The sequence below is a fragment of the Eptatretus burgeri genome, chromosome 8 (genome assembly GCF_056783735.1).
Source record: "Eptatretus burgeri isolate ZD-2024b chromosome 8, Ebu_testis_v1, whole genome shotgun sequence".
NCBI classification, from domain to species: domain Eukaryota; kingdom Metazoa; phylum Chordata; class Myxini; order Myxiniformes; family Myxinidae; genus Eptatretus; species Eptatretus burgeri.
Genome location: NC_140968.1, coordinates 75,935,035 through 75,951,426, shown reverse-complemented (window position 1 = coordinate 75,951,426; position 16,392 = coordinate 75,935,035). Strand labels below are relative to the sequence as shown.

At 43.2% G+C, this 16,392-nt stretch overlaps 1 protein-coding gene across 1 annotated transcript in view; it reads left to right on the top strand.

Moving 5' to 3' along the window:
- The window catches only part of PLCG1 (phospholipase C gamma 1), a 226,712-nt gene that overhangs the window by 116,602 nt on the left and 93,718 nt on the right, over nucleotides 1–16,392 (top strand). Inside the window, exons 15-18 of the mRNA XM_085892672.1 lie at nucleotides 1,182–1,292; nucleotides 10,991–11,178; nucleotides 11,388–11,588; nucleotides 14,070–14,189. Coding sequence (XP_085748798.1) covers nucleotides 1,182–1,292; nucleotides 10,991–11,178; nucleotides 11,388–11,588; nucleotides 14,070–14,189 — 620 coding nt within the window. The remainder of the gene's footprint in view (nucleotides 1–1,181; nucleotides 1,293–10,990; nucleotides 11,179–11,387; nucleotides 11,589–14,069; nucleotides 14,190–16,392) is intronic.

Sequence of the window (16,392 nt, the reverse complement as noted above, 5' to 3'; positions counted from 1 at the left end):
CTTGTGGATTTTTTTTGTTTCACAGCCTACAGTTTTCATCGAAACTTCCTGAAACTTGGCGTTTATATGTAAAATATCCTGTGCAGACAGTAACCATCTCCGACTTTGAAAATTCCTCCTAGAAAAAAAAGTTATGACGTCAAAATATCTCCGCTAATGGAAATCGCCTAAAAAATTATCTCCGAAACTAGGCAAGCTTTTTGAATTTTGTTTGCGGGAATCGAACAGGGCATTAGCAGAGATGAATTACCGCACATATGATACATCACTATGACGTCATATCAATTTTTATGATGTCATTCCTATTTTTTGTTTCACAACCCAGAGTTTTCATCGGATCTTCATGAAACTTGCCAGGTATATGCAGAAAGCCCACGCGCAGGCAGTAACCATCTCCGATTTTGGAAATTCTTCCCAGAAAAAGTTAACGTCATAATATCGCCACTAATGGAAATCGTCTATACCATTATCCGAAACTAGTTTGTTTCACAGCCTACAGTTTTCATTGAAACTTCCTGAAACTTGGCATATATATGTAAAAATATCCTGCGCAGACAGTAACCATCTCCGACTTTGAAAATTCCTCCTAGAAAAAAAAGTTATGACGTCAAAATATCTCCGCTAATGGAAATCGCCTAAAAAATTATCTCCGAAACTAGGCAAGCTTTTTGAATTTTGTTTGCGGGAATCGAACAGGGCATTAGCAGAGATGAATTACCGCACATATGATACATCACTATGACGTCATATCAATTTTTATGACGTCATTCCTATTTTTTGTTTCACAACCCAGAGTTTTCATCGGATCTTCGTGAAACTTGCCAGGTATATGCAGAAAGTCCACACGCAGGCAGTAACCATCTCCGATTTTGGAAATTCTTCCTAGAAAAAAGTTAACGTCATAATATCGCCGCTAATGGAAATCGTGTATACCATTATCTCCGAAACTAGGCAAGCTGTTTGAATTTTGTTTGCGGGAATCAAGCCGGGCATTAGCACAGATATGGCAAACCTGCTACATCACAACGACGTCATATTCGTTTTTATTGTCAACATTAAGAGAACGAGGATCTTAGCTCATTCGAGCTTGGTGTGGTGATAGCTGCTGATCATAATACAATACAATGTTGAGAAGTTTGTTGGAAAACAGCTTGGATCCCTCTCCCTTCTCAATCCAACAGGAATGGAATCCCCATTTCTTTGTACTTACAAGCAGCAAGATTTACTATTCTGAGGAGACGACAATGCAAGCAGGAAATGATGAAGACGACGAGGATGAATCCAGGCAGCAAGTGAGTTGGAGGAAGGGTGTTGAGATGGCCATATGTAGTACCTTGTGAATTATCAAAGCAACTATTTTTTTTATATTTGATCAAACTCGGTCTCAATGCTGTCATAGTTGGTCTGCTCTGAGTCTTGGAGGTCGGAGGTTCAAATCCCGGCTGAGTCATATCAGTTACTTTTAAAATGGTATGTACTGCTTCTTCGTTTGATTCTCAAAGATAAATCCCGTGGGTTAAGGCATCCCGTGAAAAAGGAGTGGGGAGTGGTTCTTTGTAATTTCCTCCCTGACCTGAGAGAAAAGCGGCATCACAAGATGGAATCGTTGGTGCGCAGAGTGCGCTGAATGAAAAGTTCCATCACTTCTCTCAAGGTCACAAATGTTTGGCTGGGGTCTGTCTGCAGATGTATCTGTGATTTATGTGACAGCTTTTCCATGAGCCTTAGATTCTGTTTACAAAAAAATTTAATATATTAGCTTTCCTAACACGTGTCTTTTTTTTTTTTCAATAAATTATCCGCACAATAAGAGGAAGGGGTCAAATTGAGAAAATGAATGGAAGGGATGATGACAGTAGAGTAGATGGAAGGTTATTGGGGTGTTGGAGATTTGGGGGGGAGAAGGGAAAGGCGATTCATGAGAGAAAACTTTGGGAAAGGAAAGAAAATGTATGGGGAACATTTTTCCATTCGTGATAAATATATGGGCTCTTCCTATTAAAAGACTAAGGGAATTATAACCGACGAGCAGGGGTACCTGGCATTGCCCGGTGATGTTCTAATCCTATTGGCATTCTCAAGAAATCAGGTTTTGTTTTATTTTCTAAAAAATTTTAGTGGGGGCCTAAAACATTTCCTTACACCCACTAAGGGCATGCACATCAAGCAATTTTTTTCCGTTATTCTTTTCCGAACATTATTTTTTGTCAGAATTTTCAACAATTATTGTTGTCGAAAACACTCCCCTGCACTCACTGATGAACCTCTAAAAGTTTGACGAAGGTCTATTAAGCTTTATCTTAGAAAATGGCCACACACACACACACACACACACACACACACACACACACACACACACACACACACACACACACACACACACACACACACACACACACACACACACACACACACACACACACATGGTCTTATAGTGTAGATTGACACTTAATTTCAAATATGCACAAAAGATGAGCATCACTGCAAAACTTGGAGCATTGTGTTTTAACAAATACTTCATGATAATTCCAGGTCACTATCCCAATGGGCTAGGACCTTTCAACCCTTCATCAGTGCGGTGGAGCTTTGGACATGGTTAGTGCGATGGGACTTTGGACATGGTTAGTGCGGTCGGACTTTGGACATGGTTAGTGCAGTGGAGCTTTGGACATGGTTAGTGCGGTGGAGCTTTGGACATGGTTAGTGCGGTGGAGCTTTGGACATGGTTAGTGCGGTGGAACTTTGGACATGGTTAGTGCAGTGGAGCTTTGGATATGGTTAGTGCGGTGGAACTTTGGACATGGTTAGTGCGGTGGAGCTTTGGACATGGTTAGTGCGGTGGAGCTTTGGACATGGTTAGTGCGGTGGAGCTTTGGACATGGTTAGTGCGGTGGAGCTTTGGACATGGTTAGTGCGGTGGAGCTTTGGACATGGTTAGTGCGGTGGAGCTTTGGACATGGTTAGTGCGGTGGAGCTTTGGACATGGTTAGTGCGGTGGAGCTTTGGACATGGTTAGTGCGGTGGAGATTTGGACATGGTTAGTGCGGTGGAGCTTTGGACATGGTTAGTGCGGTGGAGATTTGGACATGGTTAGTGCGGTGGAGCTTTGGACATGGTTAGTGCGGTGGAGCTTTGGACATGGTTAGTGCGGTGGAGCTTTGGACATGGTTAGTGCGGTGGAGCTTTGGACATGGTTAGTGCGGTGGAGCTTTGGACATGGTTAGTGCGGTGGAGCTTTGGACATGGTTAGTGCGGTGGAGCTTTGGACATGGTTAGTGCGGTGGAGCTTTGGACATGGTTAGTGCGGTGGAGCTTTGGACATGGTTAGTGCGGTGGAGCTTTGGACATGGTTAGTGCGGTGGAGCTTTGGACATGGTTAGTGCGGTGGAGCTTTGGACATGGTTAGTGCGGTGGAGCTTTGGACATGGTTAGTGCGGTGGAGCTTTGGACATGGTTAGTGCGGTGGAGCTTTGGACATGGTTAGTGCGGTGGAGCTTTGGACATGGTTAGTGCGGTGGAGCTTTGGACATGGTTAGTGCGGTGGAGCTTTGGACATGGTTAGTGCGGTGGAGCTTTGGACATGGTTAGTGCGGTGGAGCTTTGGACATGGTTAGTGCGGTGGAGCTTTGGACATGGTTAGTGCGGTGGAGCTTTGGACATGGTTAGTGCGGTGGAGCTTTGGACATGGTTAGTGCGGTGGAGCTTTGGACATGGTTAGTGCGGTGGAGCTTTGGACATGGTTAGTGCGGTGGAGCTTTGGACATGGTTAGTGCGGTGGAGCTTTGGACATGGTTAGTGCGGTGGAGCTTTGGACATGGTTAGTGCGGTGGAGCTTTGGACATGGTTAGTGCGGTGGAGCTTTGGACATGGTTAGTGCGGTGGAGCTTTGGACATGGTTAGTGCGGTGGAGCTTTGGACATGGTTAGTGCGGTGGAGCTTTGGACATGGTTAGTGCGGTGGAGCTTTGGACATGGTTAGTGCGGTGGAGCTTTGGACATGGTTAGTGCGGTGGAGCTTTGGACATGGTTAGTGCGGTGGAGCTTTGGACATGGTTAGTGCGGTGGAGCTTTGGACATGGTTAGTGCGGTGGAGCTTTGGACATGGTTAGTGCGGTGGAGCTTTGGACATGGTTAGTGCGGTGGAGCTTTGGACATGGTTAGTGCGGTGGAGCTTTGGACATGGTTAGTGCGGTGGAGCTTTGGACATGGTTAGTGCGGTGGAGCTTTGGACATGGTTAGTGCGGTGGAGCTTTGGACATGGTTAGTGCGGTGGAGCTTTGGACATGGTTAGTGCGGTGGAGCTTTGGACATGGTTAGTGCGGTGGAGCTTTGGACATGGTTAGTGCGGTGGAGCTTTGGACATGGTTAGTGCGGTGGAGCTTTGGACATGGTTAGTGCGGTGGAGCTTTGGACATGGTTAGTGCGGTGGAGCTTTGGACATGGTTAGTGCGGTGGAGATTTGGACATGGTTAGTGCGGTGGAGCTTTGGACATGGTTAGTGCGGTGAAGATTTAGACATGGTTAGTGCGGTGGAACTTTGGACATGGTTAGTGCGGTGAAGATTTAGACATGGTTAGTGCGGTGGAACTTTGGACATGGTTGGTGCGGTGGAGCTTTGGACATGGTTAGTGCGGTGGAGATTTGGACATGGTTAGTCCGGTGGAGATTTGGACATGGTTAGTGCGGTGGAGATTTGGACATGGTTAGTGCGGTGGAGCTTTGGACATGGTTAGTGCGGTGGAGCTTTGGACATGGTTAGTGGCGGTGGAGCTTTGGACAAGGTTAGTGCGGTGGAGCTTTGGAAATGGTTAGTGCGGTGGAGCTTTGGACATGGTTAGTACGGTGGAGCTTTGGACATGGTTAGTGGCGGTGGAGCTTTGGACAAGGTTAGTGCGGTGGAGCTTTGGACATGGTTCGTGCGGTGGAGCTTTGGACATGGTTAGTGCGATGGGACTTTGGACATGGTTAGTGCGGTGGGACTTTGGACATGGTTAGTGCAGTGGAGATTTGGACATGGTTAGTGCGGTGAAGATTTAGACATGGTTAGTGCGGTGGAACTTTGGACATGGTTAGTGCGGTGGAGCTTTGGACATGGTTCGTGCGGTGGAGCTTTGGACATGGTTAGTGCGATGGGACTTTGGACATGGTTAGTGCGGTGGGACTTTGGACATGGTTAGTGCGATGGGACTTTGGACATGGTTAGTGCAGTGGAGCTTTGGACATGGTTTGTGCGGTGGAGCTTTGGACATGGTTAGTGCGGTGGAGCTTTGAACATGGTTAGTGCGGTGGAGCTTTGGACATGGTTAGTGCGGTGGAGCTTTGGACATGGTTAGTGCGGTGTAGCTTTGGACATGGTTAGTGCGGTGGAGCTTTGGACATGGTTAGTGGCGGTGGAGCTTTGGACAAGGTTAGTGCGGTGGAGCTTTGGAAATGGTTAGTGCGGTGGAGCTTTGGACATGGTTAGTGTGGTGGAGCTTTGGACATGGTTAGTGGCGGTGGAGCTTTGGACAAGGTTAGTGCGGTGGAGCTTTGGACAAGGTTAGTGCGGTGGAGCTTTGGACATGGTTCGTGCGGTGGAGCTTTGGACATGGTTAGTGCGGTGGGACTTTGGACATGGTTAGTGCAGTGGAGATTTGGACATGGTTAGTGCGGTGAAGATTTAGACATGGTTAGTGCGGTGGAACTTTGGACATGGTTAGTGCGGTGGAGATTTGGACATGGTTAGTGCGGTGGAGATTTGGACATGGTTAGTGCGGTGGAGATTTGGACATGGTTAGTGCGGTGGAGCTTTGGACATGGTTAGTGCGGTGTAGCTTTGGACATGGTTAGTGCGGTGGAGCTTTGGACATGGTTAGTGGCGGTGGAGCTTTGGACAAGGTTAGTGCGGTGGAGCTTTGGAGATGGTTAGTGCGGTGGAGCTTTGGACATGGTTAGTGCGGTGGAGCTTTGGAGATGGTTAGTGCGGTGGAGCTTTGGACAAGGTTAGTGCGGTGGAGCTTTGGAGATGGTTAGTGCGGTGGAGCTTTGGACATGGTTCGTGGCGGTGGAGCTTTGGACATGGTTTGTGGCGGTGGAGCTTTGGACATGGTTAGTGCGGTGGAGATTTGGACATGGTTAGTGCGGTGGAGCTTTGGACATGGTTAGTGCGATGGAGATTTGGACATGGTTAGTGCGGTGGAGCTTTGGACATGGTTAGTGCGATGGAGATTTGGACATGGTTAGTGCGGTGGAGATTTGGACATGGTTAGTGCGGTGGGACTTTGGACATGGTTAGTGCGGTGGGACTTTGGACATGGTTAGTGCAGTGGAGCTTTGGACATGGTTAGTGCGGTGGAGATTTGGACATGCTTAGTGCGGTGGGACTTTGGACATGGTTAGTGTGGTGGGACTTTGGACATGGTTGGTGTGGTGGAGTATGGCAAACCCCAATCATATTTTCATTTATTTTTATTGGTTTTTAAAAATGACTTTATATGTGTTTGCACACAATTTATTTTACATTTTTACAAACAAACATTTTATGTATTTAGCATGAAAAAAACATTAAATCAGAATATATGCATCATGGAACTAAACTATAAACAGTATTTAATGTTATAAGCAAGATAAGAAGGGTGAACAAAACAAAGTTGATGTATTTTTGGGTGCTCCTTTCAAATTCACTATTTGCCCATCCTCATCAACCTCAGCAGAGCGGTCAACACAAATCTGTATAACATGTTCCAAGCAGATGGGTTTGGAGCACTTCCGACGGCTATTTCTTGTCTTTCTGTCTTTTGACCTGGGGCACACCGAGTATCTTTGAACGGAATCTTTACGAGGGTGTTTTGGAGGTAATTCCTCAGATATTGTGAAGCTCCGGATCTTCCTTTTCAAGTCTTTTCTCAAACTCACTTCTGTCTTTCGATGGTTGAGATAGTCTTCCACAAACTTGAATCCTAATTTATTCAGAAACCATCGGCGCTTGCTGGTTGTTTCAGAGTTGCCCACAAATAATATCTACATTTATTCCTCCAACATTGAGTCGGGTGTAGTAACGTGAAAGAGACCAGCGTTGACTATTTCTGGAAACATTGTAGATAGCACACAACTGGTCAATGGTGTCTACCCCTTCTTTAAGGGGCTGTCACACCTTGACGATTTAGCCAGCGTATGCCGACGTATGAAAAATTTGTCTAAAACACTGGCACCCGTCGAATATGTTATGGGTAAGTTTTGTATACGTTAAGAGCACGCTGAAGCACGCTGGCATACGTCATGGTACACCGAGCTCGTCGACAAATTTTAACATGCTCAAAATTTTTCGACGTATGCCAGCGTATGACTCACACGTTCCGCATACGCTGGCCATAAGTTGTAGGCACGTTATGCGATCGTTGACACACATCGACAAACGTTACTTGAAAGTTACTCATAAGTCGAAACACGTCGAGGTAATGTTTAGCGTACCCGAAACTTATTTCTAACCTATGAGTAACGTGCGTTGAACCTATGTGTAACGTATCTCCAACGCATATTGACATATGGAGACGTATTTGACATCTTCCGGACGACCACAGAACTTACTGAACGTGTTTCTAACTTACAGCTGCCGTATAATGGCGTATTTGCAGCGTTTAGGGGAATTGGTATATAAAAATGGGGTTCACAGGAGGAACCCGTCAATGTTCCCGACTCCATTTTTTTTTTTTGTTTTTTTTTTCTTCGGCATGACGGTGATGTTGACACTTCGATTTTAGTGCGGTTATGATTTAAATCGTTGAGCGGCAGCGATTTAAATCGTTGAGCGGCAGCCTATGAATAGCCTACGCCACGTGATCATCGATGATACGCTGCCGCATGCTATTCATACGTTAGACTATCGTTGGGCATACGTTGTGAACGCCGACAACACGCTAAGCATTCGTTGGTATAAGTTATCTATAAGTTATCGAAACATTCTGTGTACGTTACTAATATCTTATCCATTTGTCCAACTCGTTATGAATACGCCAAAAACTTTTTAAAAAACATAAATAGTTCAGCGTAGAAAAACATATAAAAAGCCGAAGAAAACTTCGAAGAATGCTGCAAATAAGTCTCCTGGCTGTGGCCATGGACGCGGATGCAAGGAGGATCCATCATCATCCACACCCTCCCCATCACACTCACCTACTACTACTGACATGGACCTACTACTACGACTACTACTGATACTACTAACATGGACATGTACTCACCATGGAGTCTGAAACACTGACGGGTTCCTCCTGTGTGAAGCCCATTTTTATATACCAATTCCCCTAAACGCTGCCAATACGCCATTATACGGTACCTGTAAGTTAGAAACACGTTCAGTAAGTTCTGTGGTCGTCCGGAAGACGTCAATCAAATATGTCTACATATGTCAATGTGCGTTGGAGATACGTTACACATAGGTTCAAAGCACGTTACTCATAGGTTAGAAATAAGATTCGGGTACGCTAAACATTACCTCGACGTGTTTCGACTTATGAGTAACTTACAAGTAACATGTGTCGACGTGTGTCAACAATCGCATAACGTGCCTACAACTTATGGCCAGCCTATGCGGAACGTGTGTCATACGCTGGCATACATCTAAAATTTTTGAGCATGCTTAAAATTTGTCGACGTGCTCGGCGTACTACGACGTATGCCAGCGTGCTTAAGCGTGCTCTTAACGTATACAAAACTTACCCATAACGTATTCGATGTGTGCCAGCGTATTCGGCAAATTTTTCACATGTCGGCATACGCTGGCTAAAACATCAAGGTGTGACAGGGCCTTGACACTTCGATGTCTAGTGCTGTTATGATTTGAATCGTCGAGCGGCAGCCTGTTAATAGGCTATGCCACGTGATCGTCGGCAATACGCTGCCGCGCGCTATGCATACGTTAGACTATCGTTGGGCATACGTTGTGAACGCCGACAACACGCTAAGCATTCGTTGGTATAAGTTATCGAAACGTTCTGTGTGCGTTACTAATATGTTATGCATACGTCCAACTCATTATGAATGCGCCAAAAACATTTTAAAAAACATCAATAGTTCAGCGTACGCCAGCATTTTACATACATTTTGATACGTTGCCATACGCTGGCTAAAACGTCAACGTGTGACAGCCCCTTTATAGTGCTGTTGTAGAGGTAATGATCTCTGGGTTTTATTTTTTTTTCTTTGATGTCGAAATCAATTGCAGTGTCATGATGCATTGTACTTAGGAGAACATTTTTTCCTTCCTTGGGAATGTACGAGGTCAGTATGACATTTTTTCTGGAAGCCAAACAAACTTGTGTATGGAGCTCCACCTCTTCTTGTAACAAAATTGGGAGGAAGTTCTCTCTCCTTCTTCCTCAGGGTGACAACTAATGTCAATTTATGATCATTAACAATTTATGATCATTAATGAGGTCATCTGAAAGTCCATAACTGGTAAACCAGCTAGTTATCCATGGTAACATTTCTTTTCTCACTTTGATGTGAGAAGCTAACCGCTTTACCACTGCTGCTGCTGAATTATCTACTACACAAGGGCCTGGTGGTTGTGTCCCCAGGTAGATTTCTACATTTAACACAAAAAGTTTTAGTGTTGGCCAAACAAATATTTTAGTCCATATTTATCAAATTTACTTTGCATATACTGCCTGAAAGAACATTTACCTCTAAAGGTGGCCAACTTGTCAGCTATTGTCACATACTCTGAAGCTGAGTAACTGGACTTATAAATGTGTGAAATAATTGACCTTTAGGATAAGAGAATTGGAAAATAAAATAATCATAAAACAGACGTTTGTAATTGTTCAGAAAAGTTACGTGGATTATGCAGTGGGGTATGCACAACCCCAGACGCAATTATCTACCGTCTGCTCTCCAACCTGGTCCGCAAGACACTGAATGAAGTCACATGTTAGCTCATGTGTGGGTCTAGGAAACTACATGGGTGGTTGGCAATATCACTGCTGTCAGCTGTGGGATAAATGTAAACTAACATCGCCAGGGGTTTGAGATACCTCGCCGCAATAATGGAGGTTTTAAGGCATTCCGACTCTTCTTCGCAGAGCGAGAAACATCAACTACATATTCATTCGGTGCTCGTGACCTAATTTACCGAACAATTTCCCAGTCCAATCTTAGAAAACACCACAAATTCCCAATTTTAGTCTTCTTTACGATATGCATATACTTTGAAAGTATTATTTTACAAAACGTATTCACCATTACAAGTGCAGTTACAAGATTTTTTTGCTGATACGTGTGTAGGATGAGGTAATTTCTCAGGTGAACATTTGAAATGGGATTTTAAAAAATAATACCATCTTTTCTCCTGGTATATAATCTGGTAAGTAATCAATACCATGTTGTCCAAAATTATATGTTGGCTTGTCATCTCTCAGGTTAGTTTTTAACATTCTCCAAACTGATTAACAGCATCACGAAAAAGTTGTCTTTGTTTACGATCATTTAGTACGTCGGCTCCAAATAAATACTCCAAATATATTGTGCTCCAAATAAATACGCCGGCCTCAGCCAAACTTATTTATTTGAACATATTGCCATCGAAACAATGGGAGTGTACGGCCGATCTACATTTATTTTGGGGTTTTTTGTTTCTTTTTGAAAAATCTTTTTTAGAACTTCCATTTACTTGGTTTGATTTTATTTTTCATTTTATTTGTTTGTTTATTTATTTATTTATTTATTTATTTATTTTAGTTTAACATTTTAAAATTAAATATAGGTGTTGTATTTACTATTTATTTAGATATGTGTGGAAGATATGTGATTTTTTAAACACAATAAATTTCCTGGTAACTGATGGAAGCTTGCTTCTAATTGGTGGAAAAATTAATTTTATAATTTAGTTACACTCTATAACCGTCCATTGTGGTTAATGAAAAGAATATAACGTGCATAAACATCGTTTGAGAGAAAATCGCCAAGTCATGCCCTAAATAATGCAATGCAAATCCCACCAATTATGTGTGCAGGAATCAAATAATAATGAGCTGCATTTCACCGAAAAGTGGTTTCATGGGAAGCTGGGTGGTGGGCGTGATGGCCGTCAGATTGCAGAACGCCTCCTCATGGATTACTGCCTTGAAAATGGTGGCAAAGATGGCACATTCCTCGTGCGAGACAGTGAGACGTTCGTTGGAGATTACACATTGTCATTCTGGTAAGTGGTTTGTTCTTCTCGATTACCCCTACCCACATTTCTACATAATTTCAGACTGTATGTTCTTCCACTTAACTTGCCTTTTTCCTGAAGCTATACGATTTGTCATCATCACCCTTTTCCCTCATTCTCCTATCCCTGCCTCCCCTAATCCCGATTATTTTCTCCCCTTTTCTTGTATTCCTTTGTCTTTACTTCCCTTCTCCAAGGCGCTCTGGGCGTGTGCAACATTGCCGTATACACTCGAGGCAGGAAGGGGGTTCAATACGTTACTTCCTCACTGATAACCTCCTGTTTGACTCTCTCTACTCGCTCATCCTGCACTACCGGGATGTTCCTCTTCGCTGTAACGAGTTTGAGATGCGCCTCACAGACCCCGTGCCTCAACCCAATGCACACGAGAGCAAGGAGTGCGTTTAATCCGTCGCTTCAGTTTAAATGTTATTTAAGATTATGACTTGGTCATGAGTACAGTTATATGATGAGAAAGGAAAGTCGAAGAGGGACAGAAAAATACTCATTCCTCACCAATCGTTTGTATTTGGTAAATGTCAATTTTTAATGTTTTGCTTTGTGATAAGTATAATGTACACAATATGTCAATCATTAATTAAGCATGCACGTGTTACCTGTAGCTACAGTACCATGTATAATACATGAAGTACATATGCCAAGATTATTACAGTTATATGCAGCATGTAGAGATCCCCAGAGGGCATTGAAAGAACACTACCGAAAGTGGCATTGTAAAATGGCATATGGGTTTTCACAAGTTTGTGTAAACACCGGTTCTGAACAGGGCTGTTTATGCCTTAATGGCTTCAATAACCTAGGATGGAAAACTATTTTTGGATGAAACCTCCATGAATAATCTCTTGGTGGGCTGAGACGCAGCATGGATTTCAGGGTGCTTCACCATAAAAATTCTTACTAGGCAGATGCCTCACTGCAACAGAACATAGACAAGTTTTGGAATTGGTAGACTCTGGTTAATTACAACAACAGATTGAACTTTTAGGAGTGTTTCAAAGTGTTCGGACAACAGAGTTCCGGAGAATTTCAAATTCACAAATTGGATGCAAGACAGCCCACATTTTATGTTGATTTTGAGCAGTACATCTGGATTAAGCTCATGTGGATTAAAAAATGACATGAGACAGTTTGGTGCTGGGCACACATTTAATCAGCTCTTCCATGCTCTGAGATATCTGTGATATATATATATATATATATATATATATATATATATATATATATATATATATATATATATATATTATATATATATTATATACACACACACACACACACACACACACACACACACACACACACACACACACACACATGCAAAAGTTTTAAGCCACCACATTTTTTTGCACTGATTTGTAATTTCTCTCTTGCAGGTAATATAAATCCACACTGTCTCCATTATATCAAAAATTATATATTATATAACTGCGCAGAGGATGTCTGCACAGACACGCAGACACCAGCATTGGAATACGAAGTCCAGTGATGAACCTGTGGGCGCTGAAACCATGAACCAGCCATCCTAAGTCCATGACTTCTTGCAATGTGAAGGAACTGAGTTCTTCCCTTGGTGTTCGCCCTTCCCTTTCCAGAGAGGGACAACAAGGCCCCTCTTCCAGTCAGTTGGGATGATGCCTGTGTTCCAGGCAGAGCACAGAACTGCATGCAATGACATGAGTACAGCATTTCCACCAGCCTTGAGAAGTTCAGCATGGATGCCACAGATCCCTGAAGCTTAACCCCATTTCAACCGGTTCACCGCAGCCTGTGTTTCCACAAACGAAGGTGGATCACAGGGTCAGCAATAGGGATAGTAACACCCCTGACATCCAACAAAACCAAGAGGCTGAAGCATGCCAAAGGAACATCAGAGTTGAGATGCTAGTCGGTGGAGAAAGGTACTTTGGAGTGATGAATCAAAGTTTGAAATTTTTGGAACAAAGAAGGCAGTTGGTATGTCAGAAGGAAAGTTGGTGAGAAGTACAATGATATGTATGTATAGTCTCCTGTGAAGCATGGTGGAGGCTTTGTTCAGGTTTGGCGATCTATTTCTTTCTGCTGGCCTTGGTGATTTGGTGGGAATTGAAGGAATAACGAATGCTGACAAGTACAAGCAGATCCTAATCCACCATGATATTCCATCAGGAAAGAGGATAATTGGTGACAACTTTGTTTTCCAGTTCGACAATGACCTCAAACACACAGCAAATGTCATTAATCATATTTACTGAGCACAACAAAGTCAGGAACTCCACAATTAATGGAATGGTCCCCTGAAAGAAGTGACCTCAACATCATCGAAGCTGTATGGGATTATTTGGACAGGAATAAAAACCAAGAACAATCAAAATCAAAAACCGAACAATGGGAAATATTACAGAATGCAAGGAGCAACATCTCAATGGAATTTGTCCAGAAATTTCAGGAAAGCATTCCAAAACGGATAACTGCTGTTTTTCATAAAAACGTTGGTCACACCAAATATTTAAATTTCCTTGACAAGTATTGTAAAATACAATTTATTTTTGTTTCCTTCATAAAACATGATCATAATAACTTTTATGTCTCAAAATATGCCATTGTGACAACAAAAATGTTTATTTCAACGTGGCCTAAAACTTTTGCACAATAGCGAGGAAGCGGGTGAAACGTCGCCTGAAACACGGTCTGCTCTTGTTTATTATTTTAATTGGTAGAGTATATCTAATTACTTTTTTGGTTGAATGCACCATTTTCTTCTTTAAAAAAAAAACAAATATATATATATATATATATATATATATATATTGATTGCTGTCTTACCATTCTTAGCTATTTGGTTCCAGTCTTTGATGTTCTGCCCTGATGTACCATGCCAGATGGTATCACAGCAACTTGAGCCGGACAGAGGCAGAACGCTGGCTCATGCGTGTCCCAAAAGATGGTGTTTTCCTGGTACGAGAACGTGGAGAACCAGGGTCATATGCTGTCACATTCCGGTAAAATCACAATCATGATAGTCATTCAATAATACTGTTGAAGAACATATCGTTTATATTTTTATACATATGGTTATGCGTGTGGGGGGTGTGGGATGGGGCAGTTATAAAGGCGCCTTCAGCATGGTCCGTGTGCTTGTGTCGGATAGTTCATAATTTTTACCTGCAACAAGACTAAGATAGTCCTTTTTGTATGCAGTTTGAAGGCGGTATTGTGTGCTGGAGAGAAGTTAGCTCCGTTAAGGGTATCACATGATCTGTCCTTCCTATCTGAGCGGGCAAGGCTCAGGCAAGGAGGTGAAGGGGCCCCCAAGAGGGCAATTAAAAAGAGGTCGTCCGGCACACAGGATAAAGTTCACTCCCTTCTCACTCTGGTGTCGGCGTGGGCCGAGGACGTGACGTTGCCTCCGATGCCATTGACGTGACGTCACCATAGGTGCTGTCAATTTCATCACCTCGGGTGGGAGGACCCTCCCACTGTTGCAATAACGCAGCAGAGGAGTGCCACTGTTGGCTGTAGCTGCAGGCCGTGTCCTGATTGGGTCAGTGCAGAAAGGTGCCGTCATCTTGGAGGCCACATCACAAGAGACATGAAGTGTTGAAAGCAGGGACTATTTAAGAACTCTAGAAGTGCATTCTCTCTTGCTTTCGCTCGACAAGCACATTGACGTGGGAGCTCTTTTCCCAGGGGTCTCCATTAGTGTTGGAGCTCTTCTTCTTCATCTTCTTATTCTTCTTCTGTAAGGGACATTTTTCACTGGGTTATGATCTCTGCCGGTCCTGTCTTGCACTGTTCTGCTCTACTCTTCAAACTGTTCCCCCATAGATATTTTAGCTCAAAACAATCCTTGCCTGGTTTATGTGTGAATGAATGACTGGGTACATTCAAGGTAAGTTTTTGTTGCAAAAATAATTTAATTTATCTATTTATTAAATATCATCATTCACCATCTGGCTTTCATCTGCTGGATCCATTCGTTTTAGTGTCTTGTGCCTGTGTCCTTTTTTTAAAAACAAATCCTTTGTTTGTAAGTTGTGCATGCCCTCCTCTGCTGCATCCACTTCCCACTTGCCGCTTATTTCTGAATAATTGGCTTCTCCCTGGGAGATCTAAATTGGGTTAAAATTCGGATAACCGGTGTCAGGTAAGATCACACTCAGAATAGGATTCCTCGCCTCTGGTCAGGGGAGCGCTTGCTTCCACATTGGGATTAAGCCGGCCATCCATGAAGCGGCAGCCTTAGTGTTTTCCAGGTCCTCACTCGACTCATTAATAACAGTCACAGCAGAAGCATAAACGTGACTTTTTATTTTTTTTTAATTGTCAGGGCTTGTATGACTAGAACTTGCACAGCCATTGTACAATCATGGGGCTAAGAATGCTGTTTCATTTCTACTGATGAGGCAGTTACTTTGTCTCTTCTAATTAAACTCTTCTTATCTTTTACATAAATAACAAGTTCATTCTAAACGATAAAACTAAAGGATTTTTCCCACCTGTGGAACCAACTTCCAGACTCTCTTCAATCTCACTCTTCCCTCCCCGTCTTCAAGACAGCTGTACACGACCATCTCACATCATCTCCCATTGAAAAACAATGTTTTCTACCCTCTTTGAACAACCCCTCACCCCTCCCAAAATCTTGCTTCTGCATCCATCTTTTCCACTCCTTGCATTCTCCCCAACCCCTCATCGTTACCCACATCCCTCGTTTGTCTGTCCCCATCTATTTTCTCCCACCACCTTGCTTTTGACGTTCCCCTTCTCCTGATGTTGCTTTTGTTATGTTATGTGCTGATCCATTCTGTCTTGCTCTTCCACGAGCCTTGACTGTGCATACGAAAAAAGGCACCACCTCGTGATAAGGCTAAGTCTGATATTTGGACCACCAAGTGTTCTTCTGGGAAAATACTGGCAACATGTCGAGGTATTAAATACCATAGCAGTAGGGGAGTCATGTGCCTACTACAGCCAATAAGGCTCCAATCATAACTCATCACCTCACCATATACATGGTGTTTCAAAAAGAGTGATGCAACTTTAAATGCTTATTTACAAAGAAACAGAAACCTCAGGAGTGTGAACCAAACATTTCTTGAAAGCTTATAATTTGGTATTTTCCATCACTGATTGCTATTGCAGTAGGTGACTGCTAGAGTTGGTGAGAGCCCAAGGTTTGAAATTGGCATTCACGCAAAATCC